General features: G+C 43.2%; 1 protein-coding gene across 1 annotated transcript in view; it reads left to right on the plus strand.

Moving 5' to 3' along the window:
* The window catches only part of C8A (complement C8 alpha chain), an 85,230-nt gene that overhangs the window by 61,488 nt on the left and 2,915 nt on the right, over positions 1–20,827 (plus strand). Inside the window, exons 8-10 of the mRNA XM_043461145.1 lie at positions 13,216–13,347; positions 14,483–14,640; positions 19,033–19,255. Coding sequence (XP_043317080.1) covers positions 13,216–13,347; positions 14,483–14,640; positions 19,033–19,255 — 513 coding nt within the window. The remainder of the gene's footprint in view (positions 1–13,215; positions 13,348–14,482; positions 14,641–19,032; positions 19,256–20,827) is intronic.

A 20,827-nucleotide genomic window follows, 5' to 3' on the forward strand; every position in this document is an offset into this window, starting at 1 on the left:
GGTAAAATGGCTAACACACTGAGCATTTCATCACATGGCAGACATTGAATTAGGCATTTAAATGCACTATCTCATTTTATCCTCAGGAAAGACCTGGGAAGAGCATACTATAACACTCAATTTACAAATGAAGAACTGAAGCTCAACAATGTTAAATATCTTGTGCAAGGTCAAGTTTGCCTTGTTATTACAGGTGGAGTCCAAGTTCAATGTAAGAACTGTGATATTAACAAACATTCTATAATGCCTCAGAGATGTTTTACCTAGGGTTTTTCAAACTATAGGCTACAGCCCACTAGCAGATTGTAAGAGAAATTTAGTGAGCCATGACTAGCATTTAATAAAATGAAACAGAACACAGTAGGAAGGAAAGCCTCAGAGAGCATCACAGAAAGTATGGTTAAGAGCTGCAGCTTATTTTAGCTGGCTGTGAGTGGGCTGGATCATGATGTAAACTGCATTGCTTATTTTTGGGGGTAGTCACACTGTCTTAACCCAGTGTGCTCCGCTGACTGTAGCCATGCATCTAATCACTTTAAATAAAGGAAAAATCATCACTAGCCGTAACAAAGGCACTAGGAAGTATATTAGTTAGTGTTCTCCAATATATACTTTACTTATATAAGTAAAGAGAGTTCTTATAAAATATTGGCCCACACAACGATAGAGCCTGACAAGTCCCGAGATCCATATTTGGCAAGCTGTGGACTTAGGGGAGTTGATGATTTAGTTCCAGTTTGAGTTCAAAGGCCTAGGAATCAGGGGAGCTGATGGTGTAGTCTCAATTTGAAGGTTGGAGGCTTGAGACCCAGAAGGAGCTGATGTTTTAATTTGAGTCCAAAGGCAAGAAAAAAGCCAATTTTCCAGTTCAAGGCAATTAGGCAGGAAGAATCCTCCCTTTTAAAAAGAGTTTATTTAATTATAATTGGAGGATAATTACTTTACAATAATGTGTTGGTTTCTGCCATACATCAACATGAGTCAGCCATAAGTATACATATGTCCCTCTTGAACTTCCCTCCCACCTTCCACCCCATCCCACTCCTCTAGGTTGTCACAGAGCAGGAGATTAGAGCTTCTTGCATCATAGAGCAAATTCCCACTGGCAATCTATTTTAAATATGGTAATGCATACGATTCAATGCTACTCTCTCAATTTGTCCCACCCCTCCTTCCCTGAATGTATCCCCAAGTCTGTTCCTTATGATTGTGTCTCCTTTATTGCCCTGCAAATAGGTTCATCAATGCCCTCTTTCTAGATCCCATATGTATGTATTAATATACAATATTTGTTTTCTGACTTACTTCACTCTGTATAACAGGCTCTAGGTTCATGTACCTCATTAGAACTGACTCAAATGTATTCCTTTTTATAGATGAGTAATAGTCCATTGTATATATGTACCACAACTTCTTTATCCATTCATCTGTCGATGGACATCTAGGTTGCTTCCATTTCCTAGCTATTGTAAATAGTGCTGTGATGACCACTGGGATACATCTGTCTTTTTCAATTATGGTTTCCTCAGGGTATACACCCAGTAATGAGATTGTTGGCTCATAAGGTAGTTTTACTCCTATTTTTTTTTTAAAGGAATCCATACTGTTTTCCATAGTAGCTGTATCAATTTACACTTCCAAAAACAGTAAAAGAAGGTTCCCTTTTCTCCACGCCCCCTCCAGCATTTATTGTTTGTAGATTTTTTGTTGATGCCCATTCTGATCCTTGTGAGGTAATACCTCACTGCAGTTTTGATCTGCATTTATCTAATAATGAGCGATGTTAAGCATCTTTTCATGTGTTTATTAGCCATCTGTATGTCTTCTTTGGAAAAATGCCTATGTAGGTCTTCTGCCCACTTTTTGACTGGGTTGTTTCTTTCTCTGGTATTGAGCTTCATGAGCTGCTTGTATATTTTGGAGATTAATCCTTTGTCAGTTGTTCCATCTACTATTATTTTCTCCCATTCTGAGGGTTGTCTTTTCACCTAGTTTATAGTTTTCTTCCCTGTGCAAAAGCTTTTAAGTTTAATTAGGTCCCATTTGTTTACTTTTGCTTTTATTTCCATTACTTTAGGAGATGGGTCATAGAGGATCTTGCTGTGATTTATGCCAAGGAATGTTAGGCAGGAAGAATCCTCTCTTTTTGTCTATTCAGGACTTCCAATTGAATGAGGCCCACCCACTTTAGGGAGAGCAATCTGCTTTACTCAAGCTACTGATTTAAATGTTGATCTCATCCCAAAACACCCTCACAGAAACACCCAGAATAACGTTTGACCAAATATCTGGACACCCTGGCCCAGTCAAATTGATCCATGCAATTAACCATCACAGGAAGGTAGTCAAAGGGGAAATGTAGAGGCAGATGTTAGTATTAACTGCTGAGACAGGTGTGTGAAGTCTCATGTAATGAAACAGCTTATCCAAATGAAAATGAAAAAACAGGTAATCACTGAGTTCTAACTCTGTGGCAGGCAGCATACTGAGTGCTTACATGCATTTCATCCCATTTAAACTTCCTGGCAATGCTTTCAGCTGTATTTTATGGCTGTAGCCATTTTACAAATGATGAAAACAAGGTACTGAAAGATAAATGACACATCCAAGGTGACACCACCCGTTAGAAGCAAAGTAAGCTTTGAAATGAGGATTTCTAATTCCTGGTTCAGTGCTTCTGTGATATCTCTGGATATTTATTTTGCTTATCTTCTTTTTTTAAAACTATTAAACTGCTTGTGACAACTTTGAAAGTGGTTAAGTGAGGTTTTAAAAATACCCAAGGGAGTATCATCAGCTTCCCAGATGGCACTAGTGGTAAAGAACCAGCCTGCCAATGCAGGAGATGTAAGAAACACGGGTTCTATCCTTGAGTTGGGAAGATCCCCTGGAGGAGGGCATGGCAACCTACTCCAGGATTTTTGCCTGGAGAATCCCATGGACAGAGGAGCCTGGTGGGCTCCAGTCCATGGGGTCACAGAAGAGTTGAACACAACTGAAGCCACTTAGCATGCATGCACACAAAGTTGTATTGTACTCGATATTCACTCCTAAGGGCAGTATTAGGTCAGTTTGAATCTTGACTGGGAATTCTAACAGAGAATTGTTACCAGTTAAACTGACCAGCTACTAATAGGTCTGTTCTGAAGCTTAGGTACGTTCACAGAGCTAGGAACAAGCATGGTGTGCTGGCACCCACGGCATGCAAAGAAGTGAACCCTAAAGACCTGCAGGCCATAAAATGTATCTAAGCCACCAGTGGCAGGGAGTTTTAATAGCAAATGCTCCTGGGACTGTTGAGTCGAGGACTGTGACACCAGATAAGGGCTCAGCCAGAAAGTACTGTGGTCCAATCAGTGATGTCTGTCAGGGTTAGAGGCTGACCCATAGTAGAGCTTCGATGTCTTTCTGGCTGGGGTAATTCAGTATCCAATCCCACCAATCCTGGACATCCTCCAGAGCTTTCCTTACACTCTGGAGAGTCAGGGTCTGAGCAGGGACTGAGAACCTCTGAGCTATGTATTTTCTGTTCCTTTACTAGAATGGGACAAAGGCAGCCCAGATGGTTAAGCTGTATATGAGGAATAATTGGGGAAGATGGACATGTAATCTAAGTTTCTCAAATTTTTCATACATTCCATCACATTTATATATTATTGCTATTTTTTTGCTTATAATTCCCTTTCAGGGAGGTTCTGAGCAGAGCATTTTCCCCTTCTTAAGAGGCAGGAAACAATCTCCAAGGAAAACTCTTCTCATAATCCAATCTCCATCCATTCAGCAATCTGTCTACTCATCTAGTAAATATTCAGAGAGAACCCATGATTTCCAGAGATATGGGGTAAAACACATAGATCTCCACCCTGGAGAAATATGTAGTCAGTTGGGGGCTAAGAGTAATACACTATGATAAGTGCTTGAATAGAAATAAGTTCAGTAGAAGTATAAAGGAGGGAGCAACCCACCCTTTCTTCCCCTCCCATCTTCTAAACTACAGAGACACTCAGGCCTGATCTTCTGAAGTTAGTTGGAGTAGGAGCATGCCTGGTGGAGCATGTAGCTGGATCTTTCTTTTTTTTGTTTGTTTATTTTTATTAGTTGGAGGCTAATTACTTTACAGTATTGTAGTGGGTTTTGCCATACATTGACATGAATCAGCCATGGATTTACATGTGTTCCGCATCCCGATCCCCCCTCCCACCTCCCTCCCCATCCCATACGCTAGCTGGGTCTTTGTAAGAGGAGAGAGCTGCATGGGAGTGGCTGAAGCAGCAAGGGTAAGAATGAGCAACAGGAGACGAGTGACTCACCCCAAGGCCAGACTCTTTGTGGAGGGCTTGCCCCTGAGGCCAGTGCAAACAGGAGAACAATCCAGTGTTTAGGTTATTGCAGGAGGAGTGATGATGTATCAGTAACCTGGAAATGTAGTCAGTGTTGGCCTCCAGGGAGCCAGAGAGGATGACAAGTTACAGAATAGCAAGCTGCTGGAGCCATGCAAAGGTGAACATTGAGACAGGAGGGTCCCTGCCCTGGACAAGGGAGCATGCACTCAGCCCTCCAGCCCACAGCTCACTCTGGATCTATGTTGTACTGAGCTACTTGCTGGTCCCTTGACTTAATCACACTTTCTCCTTGGTGCTGTTCCTTCCACCTGGGACTCTGTTCCCCTCCCCTCCTTCAGTCTTCATCGCCTGGCTAATGCTTACTCACCCTTAGTCTCTGCTCACACAGGATTTTCCAGGTAGTCCTTCCATCTCCCAGCACTGGGTTGGGACCCTGTCTTAGGTACTTCAATGCACCCAGGACATAGCTCTATGTATATCACACTATTACAATCACCTGCTTCCATAGTGCATCTTGTGAATGATGTGTCCCTGGAATTTTGCCCAGAGGCTGAGGCTGATTCACATTAGAGACTCAGTGTCTTTCTAGCAGGGCTGGTTCAGAATCGAAAGGCATAGATGCTGGGCACCCTCTGGAGCTTCTCTTATACTCTGAAGAGTCAGAGGTGAATCCCTACAGAGACCAAGTGGGATTGAACAGTGAGGATGGTGAGCTAGGCAGGAACCTGATCACAAAGGGTCTTGTACTTATGGCTAAGTAATCTGGGTTGGCCCAAAAGGTCTTTCACTGTGTTTGCTAACCAAGCAATCATCCTGAACAGAGAGGCACTAGATTCTAACAAGCTCCAGGCTTTATCCTCAGTTACCATGACAACCAGGCTTCACAGTGATGGATGGTATTGATTGACTGACAGACTCTTGGTGTCTTGGCTCTGTCCCCACCCCCCTAAAGTCATTTACATACACATGGAATTGAGATCCTTAGCACCATCCTCCTGAATTTATCCTGATTTTGATTTTCCACCTCTATCACTGAAACCAGTCTCAGCCCAAAAGGAAGGTGATGATGATGCCAAAATTACACCCAGGGCCACCCTCAGCTCTCTCTCCCCCAAGTGATGTGGCAAGGAGAAAATGGGCTTTGGACACAGACCTTGGTTCAATCCCTGATCTACTATTTATTTATTGTATCATTTTGGGCAAGTGGCTGAAACCATCTAAGCCTTGAATTGCTCATCTCTAAAATGGGAAAAACTGTACCTGCTGTGGAATGATCTGGGCATATTAGATGAGATAACGCCTGGAAAATTTTTGCCCAGCACATAATGTGGATGTTCCATCTTCTTCATTCATTCCATCTCAGTTTATAGTACAGCTAACACCACAGAGAAGTTGATTAAGAAAACTGGTGTTCATAAACTCTTCAGCCTCCCTTAGTCTCTGATTTTTCCAGTTCAGAATCAGGAACCAACAGCACAGCCTGTGTATGGTATGGCATTTCTGGCAGCAGCAATAGCAGTAATTCTTGACCATTTTGGCTACTTTCAAGCCAGGAACTATCTGAAGCATTGTACATGGCATGGATTAACTCATTTAACCCTTAGAGCAACGCTGTGAGACAGACAGTGTTCTAATCTCCATGCTATAGATAACTATGACATGGAGAGGTTCAGATAGTCAGTGTGCATGGACATTTCCAGCTCGATCAGTCTCCATTTCAGTGCCTGGTCCTCCGCTATCCTCCAGCCTCTTGTCATAACCACAGTCATCTAGTGGGTCAGAGTTTCTCAGGGTAGCCTCTTATCAGGCAGGGGAGTATAAGAGATCGCAGCCCCCAGATTAGCCATTGGAAGCACGGATTCCTTTTCTGAGCTGCTTTGAGGAATGAGGGGGTCACGGAATGAAAGTCTTGGTGAGGCCACTGCTACTCATGCCCCATGATGAATGTTTCCTGCAGAGTAAGATGGCCTTGATGAGATGGAGTGGGCCCCGAGTTTGGGTATAGCACACCTTGCATCAAACCCTGATTCTTGGGCTTGTTAGTTGGGATACAAGTCATAAACTTGTATCCATATTTTAATGGATACATAGAAGCGCAGAAGGGGCAAGTAAGTTAGCCAACACTTCCCAGCTCACCCAGCCACACACTAAACAATCATCTTTTCCAAGGCAAGTTACCTAACAACCACAGCAAAAAATAACAAAATTTGTTGAACACTTAATTGTACCAGACACTGCTTTTAGAGACTCACGTAAAGAATCCATTTTCATCTCCATTTTCAAATGGACAACATGAGGCACAGAGAGGTTCAGTCATTCACCCAAAGCCACACTCCCAGTGATGGGTAGAACTCTGCCTCCTGAGTTCACACGCTTAACCCCACAGTTACTGCCTTTTCCAACCCTAGTTTGCCTGTAAAGAGAGCAAAGCCTCCTGGTCCCATAAGATTGTTTTGAGGCTCTGATAAGATAATGCTGATGAAAGAGCTTTATAAAATACCAACTCAATCAAACAGGAGATATTACAAAAGATGCAATTTGTATCATCAACCAAAAGAAGATCAGTGACTCTCAAAGAAACATTTTAGAGGTATTGTCTAGATAGGTTGGAATTAGCGCAGGCCTGGGCACTTCTGGGGCCTGTCACATGCTAAGTCTTGAAAACCCAAGAGATGACATTGTAAGTTTGCAGAATAATTGGAAAAACAGATCAAGGAATTGACAATTACCATAGTGTGCTAAATACTATGCTATACGGAGGCATGGGGATACCATGACGGATACATAGGGATGCTGTGAGGACATAGACACAGGGCCTTTGGGAGTAAGGGAAAGCTTCCTCGAGCTGAGTGGGAGGAACTCAGTGAAGGAAGTAAGGGGACTTTTACAGGGAACAGCACGTGCCAGGGCATAGTTACTGGTACTCTTATTCTCAGGTAGTTGGGAAGAAGCATGCATTTTAATGGATACACAGAAGCGCAGAAGGGGCAAGCAAGTTAGCCAACACTTCCTGGCTCACCCAGCCACACACTAAACAATCATCTTTTCCAATGTTACAGCATGAAATAGACTATACGATTCTTCCTTTCCTTTCTGAGGCTGTCTTTGGGTGCAACCAATGTAGCAAAGCAACACAGCACATAAATCACAGCCACCTGAGTGGCATTTGTTTGTTGCATAGAGATAAATAATGCATCACACCTGCTGTTTTCCACCCGATGCTTTTCATCTTAGGAATGACAGAGACTTGCTGCTTCTGGCATCTCAGAAGTCAGGCTGCCTGGTTCTGCCTCGGGGCCGTGTGGATGCAGCATCTCCACGGACGTGTGAGGAGAGCTCTCACACCTGCACACGGCCCAGACCAGGTGGAAAACAAGGAGCAGGCATGGGGGCTGGAGATGTGTCTCCCGGGCTCCTGGCCTCCCTGGGGGGCACAACAGCTCCTCTGCAGACCAGATGGGAGTGTGGAGGACCCCATTGGTCTCCCAGGACTTCCTGGACTGATCTGCATCTCCCTTTCTTCCACTCTTGAGTTTAGACCATCTTGGCCTCTCTGAGCCAAATCTTGCTGCTGGAGTCCCCAGGCCTCCTCGTGCCCACCCTATGCTCTCGACATCCTCCTCACCATTTGGTTAATCCCTACTCATCCTTTCACACTTGCCTCTGGTACCCTTCCTTTTATACCTATGCATTTGTTGCCTTCTTTCAAAGTCCTCACCACACAGTACAAGAACTGTCAGCTTACCTGTCTATGTCTCTACACCTGGCTATAAGCGTCCTGCGAGCAAACACTCCCCTTAACCTTCTTTATTTCCCAGATGCCTGGCACAATAAGAAATTATTAAGGACATATCAACGTTATCCCAAGTGTTCCTCAAGTGTTCTGGTATGTTCTTAAAGTTTCAGAATCTTGGCTTTAGAGGAGTTCTTAAAAGACCACTCGTCTATACTTCAAACCCTTCTACTCACAAGCACACAGCCAGCTTCTGCCTCGGACCCTCCAGATGCGGGGAGCTCACTGCCTCACGAAGCAACGATCTCCTTGGCCTCTGAGCACTGCAGCGATATATGTTGAGTCTCAACCTCTCTCTCTGTAGCATCTGCCCTTTTGGTCCTAGTTCTTGCCCTTTAGCCCCACCAACAAGCCATTAATTCCTTTTCCTTAAGACAACCCTCTGGGAAGTTGAGTCGAGTTCTCTGAGAAATCGCTCCTTCTTCATTCCGATAAACATCCCACATCACCTTAACCATTCCCGAAAGGACCTGGCTTTGAATTTCTTCTTACCCAATCATTCCCCATCTTCTTCTTTTTTTTTTTTAATTTTTTATCTTATTGTGGTAAGAACACTTAACATGAGATTTACTCTTGTAACAAATGCTTTAGCATACAATACAGAATTCTTCACTCCAAGGACAGGGTGGTACAACAGGAACTCCAGAACTTATTCATCTAGGATAACTGAGAGTTTCTGCCTCATTACCCCTTCCCCCTGTCTCCCGCAAACACAATTCTGTGCTCTGCTTCTGTGAGTTTGACCACTTTACATACTTCACATTAAGTAGAATCATGCAGTCCTGGTCTTTCTGTGACCAGCTTCTTAGCAATAACAACCTCAGGGTTCAGCCATGTTGTTGCATACAGCAGGATTTCCTGTTTTTCAAAGGCTGCGTGGTGTCCAGTGAATGTCTCATTTTCTTATTTCTTTTGATAAGTATGGCTCCCAGAACTTGGCTCCAGGTTCTGGGTTTCTCTAACCTGTGCAGGAGTGAGGATATCCCTGCCTTTCCTGTATTGATTACAATTTTCACTTGGCGTCACTGCCCTGCTGAGCTGGAAGTTACCTAAAACACTTGGGCCTTTTCCCTGGTTCTCCTGCTAAGCTGACTCTATCCCCTACTGTGCTCATGCACTTGGTATTTTATCTCCAGGACAGGATCATGTAACTTTCCAATCTGAATCTCATTTCTCGTGCTTGGTCTGTCTGCTCATCAGCCTTTTGAGGGCTTTTTGGATCCTGGTTCATTCTCTAGTTTCTTCCGCCTGGGTAGATAAAATGAGCCTGGCTGCTAGGTCCTTATTTAAGGCATTAACTAGGACAAGGTGGATGCCAGCTCGCTGTGACAGATCACCGGAGGTTCTCTGTAGGACAAGGGTACTTAATATCCGATCCCAGATGCACTGCATAGGTTTCATCCGAGATACTTGTTTAAAATATCATTTGCTGATTACTCTGAAATACAGAATCCGAATCAAGAGAAGTGGGGACCTGGAACCTGTTTTTAATAAGCACTCCAGAAGATCACACTATGTAGCCAGGTTCAGCAAACATCAACGCCAATTCACTGAGTTCAAAAGCCCAAAGCAAATGCCAGTTTGATCTGGTCCAGAGCTGACATCTGAGGAGTCAGGCTGCTGAGATGGGGAGGAGCCCTGGCAGAGCACTGCCTGGTTCTATAGTCTGTCCACACATGCCATGCACCCATCTGGGCGAGCATTACTCGATCGCGCTGGACATATTTCTGCTCTTCCCCTCACCCCCCTCCTCTGCTCTTTGCATCTGTCACTCTGGCTTTGTGTCTTAGCTTCTATACCAACTTCAAGTCCTGGATTTTGGCATCACATTTGACCTCCCCCAGCCCCTACCCCAGCTTACTGGTCTTGGTTTTCCACGGGTGCTCTGTAGACAGCTCTGACTTGGCAGTCCCCATGACTTCTGGCAAGAGACTCCTCTTCTGGTCCTGGTGTATCGAAATGAGCAACTCTCAGATCCAAGTGAGTCTTCACTGACTATATGGCCCACACCTGCTAGCTTCTCAAGGCCAGGACCTTACTTGTTCAGATTGGCATCATATTTATATCAGTTTTATCCTCACAGTGTCTACCTTGTCCAACATACAGTATGCCTGGGATGGTAATAGTAGATGCTTACTAAAATTTTCAGAAGAATTTATTCTGATGAAATAACTGGAATTAGTGAAAGGACCACTAATTCTTCTAAGCACGACAGATGTGTTTGAATCTCAGCTCCACTGTTCTTTTTAACTATGTGCTCTTAGGAAAGACAATTAATTTTTATGAACCAAGCATGTCACAGCTAAACGTGAGATGTGTCAGGTAGGTGACTAAGGATACTTTTAGTCCTCATGCTGCGTGGTTCTTAAGTCACAGACCTCCCCTTGCTGGCTGGTACCCTCCTTCAGGGTCCTCAGGAGGCAATTCTTTGCAATCAAGCCTCACTGTAGAAATCACTTCTCCCAACAGCGCCTGGCAAGCTTTCGGCAGGGCCTTCATGAGCATAATCACTCCACAGGCATCCTCCAGCCCCCACTAATCAGCCCGTCCTGTCACTTTAATTCGGCAGCACTCCACCACTCACCTAAGTAATCGCTCTGGCTTCTGCCCATGAATTCCTTTCATCCACTTTTGTTTATCACTGTTGAAGCAATTTTTAATCAAAACAATTAAATATGCTAAATCTTCCTCAATTAGTAGTGCATTAAAAATTAAAAGTACTTGAACGGAAATGGCAGAAGAAGCCGTTTGCTTGGTGCTGAGTGCTAGTGCTTAAAGGATCACTTCTCCCAGAAACTCTCAGCTCAGAGTTATTCAGAAACCACTGTGCAGAGGATCAGAGGGCCCCAGCCAAGAGGGGCCTGGGGATGAGCAAGTCTAACTCCTTCTCTCCATAAATGGGAAACTGAGACCCCGGGAGACTGGGGACCTTTTCTAAGTTCATACAGGGTGTCAGGGACTGGGATGTGTTTTGTTTCACTTTTTAAAAAAAATAAAATTTGTATATATTTAAAGTATACAGTATGATGATTTTATATATATATATATATATATATAATGAAATGATTATTACAGTCAAGCTAATTAACATATATTCTCCTCGCTAGTCAGGTGTGTGTGTGATAAGAGTACTTGCAATCTACTCCCTTTGCAAATTTCCAGTTTTCAATACAGTATTATCAACTAGAGTCGCCAGGCTGTATATTAGCTCTCTAGGTTTATTTCTCCAACACAACTGCAACCTTGCGCGCATCTCCCCTTTTCCCAACCACCTCCTTGGCCTGGGAAACCACCATTCTACTCTCTGCTTCTATATATGTGACTTTTGCAGAGTCCATGTATAAGCACGATCGTAAAGTTTTTTTCCTTTTTGTGTATGATTTATTTCATTTAGTATAATGTCCTCCAGTTTCATCCACATTGTCCCAAATGGCAGGATTTCTTTGCGTTTTAAGGTAGGATCTCTTTATATGGGATATATCTATAGGGTGTGTGTATGTGTGTGTATATATATATATATACACACACATATATATGGGCTATATAGAGTGTATACATATGTATATAATTTTTAATATATAATAATTACATATAATATATATTATAATTATATACACTAATATATATAATTATGTATCATACATTATTTATATGTAAGTATATAACTTATAATTTATAGAATTGTAATTATATATATGTTGTAATTATTATATATAACTATTTGATCATTATTAATTATATAATATGTATATAATTATTCTATATATAGTAATTTCTTTGTCCATTCATCTAAGTGACTGGGATTTCAATTCATGATTCCTGACTTCTAAGATTCTTTCCATCAGAAGCTGTTACCAAACAACTCTTGGCATTCATTTTCATTCATCAATCATTTATCCTAAGAGTATTTACTGAGATCCTCCTCCATAGCAGACCGACAGAGTGGTAAATAAGATGTCAGTGCTTGACCTCATAGAGTTTAGTTTCATGGGAATGCCAGCAACTAAACTTGCTGCTCAAAACTCCCTTGAAAATATTGAATCTAATTTTAGCTTAACTGAATTACAACCTAAATGATTTTTCCTTTGTGGTTGTCAGGATAATACACTGACTGGTTGTAATTATTTATAGTTTCAGTGAAAAGCAATGATGTGCTGAAAATACAAACTCCAGTTCACAGCCTTCAGAAGACTTTAGCTATAGAGGAAGTTGAACTCTGTAGCAATGGCCAATATTTTGCTCCAGTCTGCTCTTCTGGCCTTATCTTGCCAGTTGACCAAGGGTTGGAAACCCCCATCTGTTCACCTACAGGCTGTGGGACTTGGGGCAAAATGACATCATTCCTTTGAGAATTATGTTATTCATTTGCAAAATGCAGATTCCTCAGCAGCTCCTCAGATATAGACAGAGACAGCTAATGTGGGCCTCATGGTTCTCATGGGGTCAGAAGTCAGGCAGCCTCCCCATGGAGATCTATCAAACTTCTGACAACACCTAGCCTCTCTGAGGTGCAAATAGGACCTGGGCAAAAAGAATTGGGACACAAATGATCATTCAGGCCCAAACAAGGCACATGGCTATCTCTGAAGAAAGGGGGAAGTGTTCTGAATCAAAAGTGCTTCACAGAAGAAATAGTAGTTGAATTGGAGCTTGTGTGGACTTCAGAATGACAGTGAAAAAGGAGAGAGGAAGGGGCAACATGTGCAAGATTGGTGCCAATCATGGGCCAGGCACTGCACCAGGCGCAGGGGTAAAGGAGATGGACCAGACAGAATCGCCATCTCCAGGAGGCCCCGTGGAGCATGTGCAAAGGAAAAAGAAAAGTGCTTTTGACCAACTAGCATGTGCAATCCATATTCCTTCTTATTTCAAGAATATCTGCATTGGGACCATAGAGAAGAAAACCCTGAAACTGAGTTAAAGGACAGGGATTTCAACCCGGATCTCTTAGACTCTAAAATAGAAGCTAGTTTTTACTGCTGTGAGCTGGTGAGCTATGAACTGCTATTATGAGCTGGTTGTACATATTCACTGTCTTTCGTGTCTCAGCATTCTGTGTTTCTCTGCTTCCTGTTGCAGGTGTTACCCGCAGTGAAATCGAGAGATGCTTTGGAGTCTCTTTGGGCATTGAGTATGAGCATACAAAGCAGGCACAAATTGGAGGACGTTTATCAGTAGCACCCTGTGAAAAATCTGGAGATGGCAAACTAAGCAAGTATTAATAATGGGCTTCCCCCAAAAGAAGCCAGAGTCACCCTTGGACACATATTCGGGGTATATATGTTCTCCTTCCCAATTGATTCCATCTCAGTCAATGGTCACACTGTGTATCTGCTGAATATCCCAAACCAATGACCTGTAGTGACCCTATTTTGAATCCCAACATGGGCTGAGATCATCTTAGAAATGCCTGACTTCCTATTTATACAACCTCCTAGATTTCAAGCACCAGACAAAGATCTGAGTAAGAGCTGGGAGGAAAGGCATGTGCAGACAGGATCTGGAAAGTTAACGGTTGAGATCAAGTCTCATCAGGTACAGCTCAGAGGAAGGACACAAGTTTGCTGAGAGAGGAAAAATGTGGTCACCAAGTCCAAGTTCAAAGAATAAGTATTAGAGAAAAATTGTGCAAGAATATTTTATAACATCTGCACAGGTCACTATACATGCTCATGTATTCATTCATTCATTCAACATGTATTGAGTCATTTTTTCCAGGTGGAAGATACACAAGATGCAAGGATGCTGAAATAGTTTATAATAGATGGATGAGTAGATGAGGTTCAAGTTACTTCCACTGCACTGGGCTACTCAAGTCTCAGGGTCTTAAGTTAAATGTTTCTCTCAGTTGCCTTTCCCTCCTCCCTCCATTTACCTGAAGATTTATCCATTCTTCTAGGTAACTGACTTTTTACCTGACCACCTCCCCACTCCTACTGTAGATCTGACCACATCTTTCTCTGAACCCCTTCTGAGAAATCAGTTATAGCACCTATAATATTTGGTTGAAGCTATTTGGCATATAGCAAGCACCAAGCCAACATTTGACATGTAAACGAATACATGAATGAATCGGTCATTATCCATTTTTCCATCTTCTCCCTCCTCCATGTTAGGTTGAGCTATCTTCCCAGGGCCTGCTCTAATCCAAAGGATGAGTCAATTTCCAAGTGTTGGTGCTTCTTTTCTGCCTTGTCCTGCTAGTTAACTGAGCACGGTAGAAGACTGGGAGACAGCTCTAAGCAGAGCACTTAAACTCTGTTCCAAATCTCATTTAGTGGAGCTTGCCAACTGGTCCTTTGGCATCTAAGGAAATGGGCTAACGTGACTATTCTCTTGATGGTAGCTGACAACAAGACGGCCATGGGGGTGGAAGAACTCATTTCTCTGGTGCGCGGTGGCAGCTCTGGCTGGGGAGGTGGCTTGATGCAAGAGAGCAGCATCATTACGTACCATTCCTGGGGAAGGTCATTAAAGTATAATCCTGCTGTTATTGATTTTGAGGTAAGTCTTTTCGCAGTTGAAGAAACTCTGGGTCCACAAGGAATGAAAGTGAAGCAGACCAGATCATTTTATATTTCTTATTATGAGTCCATCAAAAAACAAGATTAAATGTAACGGCACGCTGAACTGGTAGCCTTACCCAAGCCTGACTACAGGGATGCGTGACTCTATGTGCAAGCCACAGGAGAGCTGGGGTCACAAGCTTACTATCTGGTTACGGTCTAGTGTTATACTAGTAGTCCTAGAATTTCTTCAGGAGTAGGCCACCTTATAAAAAAAAAAGCACTATTCACATTTATACATAAAAGACTTTAAAAATCACATCTGCTAAGTCGGAGGTTGGCAAACTTTTTTCTGTAAAGAGCAGATAGTAAATACTTTAGGTTTCCAGGCTATATACAGTCTCTTTCATACAAGTTCTTATTTTTCTCCAATCTTGTAAAAATGTTAAAGTCATTCTTAGCTCAAAGGCCATACAAAAACAAGCTGTGAGCTTAGCGTGATTTCAAGCTATAGACTGCTGCCCCTGCTCTAAATGATCTAATCACAATGACCTCTGGCACAGATAGGATTCCCCCCATTGAAAAGATTAGGAAACTGAGGTTCCAAGTCATCAAGGGAATCATTTAGGGTCACAGAGCCCATACGTGGAAGTACCTGGATCCAAGACCTTTGGATTTTATGTCCAGTTCTCTCTTCCCTCTATTCTAGCACCTTCCATAAAGCCATGGTTCTCAGCCACTAGGGTCAATTTTTCTCCCCCAGGAGACATTGGGCAATATCTGAAGACATTTTTGATTGTAACAACTGAGAAGATGCTATTGGCATCTAGGGGCCAGAAGCCAGGGAGGCTGCTAAACTCCCTCCCAATGCACAGGGCAGCCCCCACAGCAAGGACACAGCTGGCTGCTGGTGCTAATGGTGCCAAAATTGAGAAAGCTTGCCTTAAATCTCTAACCCCACAAAGGAAGTAAAGTTGTATTCAAACTGTAAAGCAAGTGAATTGTTCTACCAGTATCATCACACTATTCAATTCATATGCGAGAAAACCCAATACTGTCTTTTGGGAGAGAGAACTTGAGTTTAGGGTGAAGAAGATGTAGGCCATTAGAAAATGAGAGTTGCATTTTGGGTTTTTAAGTAAAATATTATTGCTTTCTTGCCCATTTTTCCTTACCTTTGCTCATTTTCTATATATAGTTAAAAATTCCAAGTGTGGACACATTCCTTCTCTTTAAAATATATACAAACAGTTAAACCTAAAAATCTATTATAACAACCTCTTTTCTATGAAGAAAGAGGTCAGATGGATTAACCTTGATTTCTTCTCCAATGAGTAAGGGACCATTTTCACGCACCTGTAATTCACCTAGGGCCTGAAAATTGCTATCATCAAGCCATTAGTGATTTCGGCAAAACTGTAAAATTGATATCAGGAGTAACATATCAACTTTCATGGGCAAGAGGTAATCTCTTTGTTTGCTTTGAGCAAAACTTCCAAGGGGAAGACTGACGTGCATGATTTGGAGAAGACTCAATACTGTCTTTTGGGAGAGAGAGCTTGGGTTTGGAGTGAAAAAGATGTAGTTTGGCTCACAGATCAGCCACCTTTTTGATGTGTGTGTGTGACCTTGGATGAGTTACTTCATTTTCGGAGGCTCAGGGTTCTGCTCTGTAACATGGGGATAGTAAAATGTTACATCTCAAGGTTAGGGAGAGAGACATCAGTATTTAGTGAAGTCAGATGAGGAGGCAGGTTTGTGGAGGTTAAGGAAGCTGGCCAAATCTCAGAACTAGAAAATAGCATAGCCCAACTGGAGCCAAGACTGACTGATTCTAATGCTCAGGATCTCTTCACAACCCATGATGACCCCTAGAAGATTGGATTCAATGCATGAGGCTGTTGGCAGGTCATAGAGCAGGGGATTGATGCAACTAAAGCTGTACTTGAAAATGAAAATGCTCAGAGACAGACAGACAGATAGACAATCCGACTACAGACATGGAGGGGAGGCCAGTTAGAGAGTTATTTGGAACTTGATGCTCAGAGTGGAAACAGTCTTACTCAATTGCATATTCCCAGAGCTTAGCAGTGTCTATTTAGGGCAGGTGCTTAGATTGAGTGAACACAGGAATCATGCCATGTGATGATGATGTTACGGTATGCATTATTATATGCTAAATGTTATTTTATAGTGTGTTGATATCATACTACTTTCCTTCTCTGAATTTTTTTTTTCATTTGTAAATTGGGAACGAGACTGTTGCCAATAGCTTTCAAGCTCTAACATTTTAAGAATCATTTCCCCATCCTTCTTCCCTCTTTAAGTCCCACCAGCCCTTCCATACCCTCTTCTTGAGGATTCAGTGAATAGAAAGGAGAGATGGGGGTCTGAGTCCTGGGCTCCCCCGGAAGGTCAAGGGAAGCTGCCCAATGGTCCTGGGTTTCTCTGGAACTAAGAGTCATATTTATCCAGGGCAGTCCATTCTGCACCAATTTCCTAACAGTGGGGCCAATTCCCTGCACTTCCAGTAATGGTCTTCTGCCCTTGGCTGGGGGCCCAGCCAGTACCAACATGATCAGCCTGGTGACCTCAGCCACAGCCCCTGGTCACAGGACAAGGTTTGTTTGCCACAGGTCTTTCTGTACACATTTCCAGGAACCCACTCAAAACATGGCTAGTGCCCTTACTGACCTCTGATTCTTGAGAAGTAAGTTTGCTCCACTGGGGTTCAGTCCCATCTCAGAATGGCTCTGTGACCTTGGCAAATCCTTCCTCTCTCAGCTCCTCAGGTTCCTCTCCTGTAAAATGAGAGACCTGGGAAAGAGTTTTCATTTTATGCTTATGTGTTTAAAAAATAGTGTTATAAGCATATTGAAGATAACCATATATACATGCAATTTAAAAAAAAAATTTTTTTTACTATCATCACATCTAACTAATAAAAATGGGGCTTTATTTTATACTGTTCTCCTTCTTTGCAATGGTATCTCAGATTCATTATTTCCTTAGATCCTCATGTGAATTTTAAGGAGGTTATTATTCCCATTTTATAGATAATGGGGCTCAGGCTTAGGAGGGGCAGTTCCGGGCCACACGGCTGAGAAGTGAGCAGCATTCATTTAGCTGTGACTCTGTGACAGTTCTTCCCTGTCTTTCAACTTTAATCCTCTTAATAAACCAGGAGTGTAGGACTACTGTTCTCATTTTCAGATGAGGAAGGAAGGCTCCATGTGTAACGGGACAGAGATCACACAGCTAGAAGTGGCAGAGCTGAGATTTGAAGCCAGATTTTCTAGCCCCAGATTCAATGCTTTCTGCTCTATCTACTACTTTCCAAGCAGGGGTTGACCACCCTTTCCCCACTAGGGGATATCTAGCAATGTCAGACGGAGAAGGCAATGGCAACCCACTCCAGTACTCTTGCCTGGAGAATCCCATGGACGGGGGAGCCTGGTAGGCTGCAGTCCATGGGGTCGCTAAGAGTCGGACATGACTGAGGGACTTTACTTTCACTTTTCACTTTCATGCACTGGAGAAGGAAATGGCAACCCACTCCAGTATTCTTGCCTGGAGAATCCCAGGGACAGGGGAGCCTGGTGGGCTGCCGTCTATGGGGTAGCACAGAGCTGGACATGACTGACGTGACTTAGAAGCAGCGGCAATGTCAGAAAACAGTTTTGCTTTTCATGGCTAGAAGATGCTATTGACATCTGGTGGGTAGAAGCCAGCAATGCTGCTAAAGATCATACAATGCACAGGCCGGGCTGTCCCTGCCAATAAAGAATTATTCAGCTGGAAATGCAACAGTGCTGAGGCTGAGAAACCCTGGACTACATTCCTGTCTAGAATGGGCTGCTGCAAATATAAAACAACCCCAGCATACACACAGGCAAACCTCACACTCACACCATTAGGGGTTGTGCTCAGCAGTGGCAACACAACTGCCTATCAAGAACTTATTAATCCCTGCATTGAAGGCTGACAATAAAACACACACACAGACATGTAAGTCTTTTATACTCTTCCTGACTCCTAAGAATGCTGGAGGGGGCGGATGAGTTGGCACAGATAGCTTTTGGGTTCTTGTCTTCCTCTGGGATCTGGAGACCACAGGTTTCAAAGTTATGTAGCTCCGTGTTCAGCATGGTCCATGGTGTGTGGTCCTGAGCTGGTCACTCAAACGCTCTCAGACTCTGCTTCTTCATCCGTGGCCTGGGAAACCTAATACCCGCTTTACAGAGCAGCTGCTTGGATCTAATGCAGCAGGATAATCTGGCTCTGTGCCTGGCATGCAGCAGGCCTTCCCGAGGCTTGATGACCAGTTCTTGGGCTCTGGGAAGCTGTACAGAGCCCAGGGCGCAGCCCTCTGGTCTTTCTGTGCCCACAGATGAGGCCGATCCACGAGATCCTGCGGCACACGAACCTGGGGTCCCTGGAGACGAAGCGCCAGAACCTGCGGCGGGCCCTGGACCAGTACCTGATGGAGTTCAACGCCTGCCGCTGTGGGCCCTGCTTCAACAACGGGGAGCCCATCCTCGAGGGGACCAGCTGCAAGTGTCAGTGCCCTGTGGGTCGCCAGGGCCTTGCCTGTGAGCAAGTGCAGTCAGAGGGTAAGGCCACATATCCTCACTTAGCTTCTAGCTTACTCCAGCTCAGAGGGTTCTTGGGGCTCCCAGCCTCTCTGCCCTGTGCCCTCTTGCCCACTGCTCTAGGAACCCACATTCTGAGCTCTGTGACTGACCCCCTGCATTTACCAGTTCTTATGCTCTCTCCCTGCCATCAGGACCCTCTCTCAGATGAGAACAGTTTTAGACCGAGGCATATATGGACAACAGGACTCATTTCTGGAGGGATGTATTCATTTCCGAAGGCTGCCATAACAGAGTATCAAAAACTGAGTGGCTTATAGCAATGGAAATTTATTGTCTCCGACTTTTAGAAATTAGAAATCCCATTCTGGGTATACTGGCCAGGCTGCTTTCTTCTGGAGGCTCCTTGGGGGAATGTTTTCTTTCTCCTAGCCTCAGACGCTTGTCAGCAACACTAAGCATTCTTGGCTTGTAGCTACACCATTCCAGTCTGCCTCTGTCTTCACAAAGTGTCCTCCATTTTACATCTCTGTTTTCTTATAGAAACACTAGTCATTGGACTAGGACCTACCCTAATCCAACATGACATCATATTAACTTGATTTTATCTTCAAAGATCCTATATCCAAATACGGTAACATTTGCAGGTTGAACATCAACTTATCTTTTGAGGGACATTATTCAATCCACTACAAGGGATAAATAGGTTCTCATGACTAAAAACAAGTGTGGGGCAAGTAATATAATGCTTAAGGTTTCAAAGTTAAACATATTAAGCTGCAATACAAAGCGACTGCATCAGAAAAGAAGTTTTTCAAATGAGGGTCCAAGTCCCTTAAAGATGAAGTCTAGAGACCTGAGTGTGAATCTCAGCTATTTCACTAACTTAGTGATATGCTGATAATAATTTCTTCTTTCTGGGACCCATCTTTCTCATCTATGTTTCCATTTGAGCTCCAAGAAGCTCTATGCATGTTTTAATCCCTAAGCTTCCAATTTTTCCATGTATACTTGGTACACAGAATGATGGCAAAAATACGGGCTACCAGATCAATGTATAAATCAGTCTCATTTGACAACTGCAATGATGAAAACATAAAGAAAAATAATTCTGGGAGGGTCTAAGTTTATCTATAAAACAAACTATTGAAGCACAGGGTAGATGGGATAAGGAGCCTGGTTTTAGAGTGAGATGATGGTGGATAACAATTTTATCACTGGGAGAGTTGTTCTAAATGGGAGGCAAGATAACATAGCTGTGGTGTCAAATAGGCCTTCACATCCCAGTGGTGCTAATTTTCATGCTGGGTAGGCATCCCCTGTAATGTGGGGATGATGTTGGTACCTGCATCACAGGTTGTGCTGAGGATTAAACTAGCTAATCTGTGTAGCAAGCTCAGTTCTAGTAAGAAAAAAGAAGAGAGAACTCTACTGGTAGAAGATCTGTCCTGAGTTGGAGTTGTATCTAAATCCCTCCTTTGTGGGCTAAAGGGAATATTAATGGGGTCCCAACAAGCTGCCTGATATCCTGTAGGAAGAATTCCAAGAAGGGTAAGCCAAGATGTGAGTCAATTCCAGAGTCCTTATGAGGAC

This window comes from Cervus canadensis, chromosome 2, assembly GCF_019320065.1.
Source record: "Cervus canadensis isolate Bull #8, Minnesota chromosome 2, ASM1932006v1, whole genome shotgun sequence".
NCBI lineage: Eukaryota > Metazoa > Chordata > Mammalia > Artiodactyla > Cervidae > Cervus > Cervus canadensis.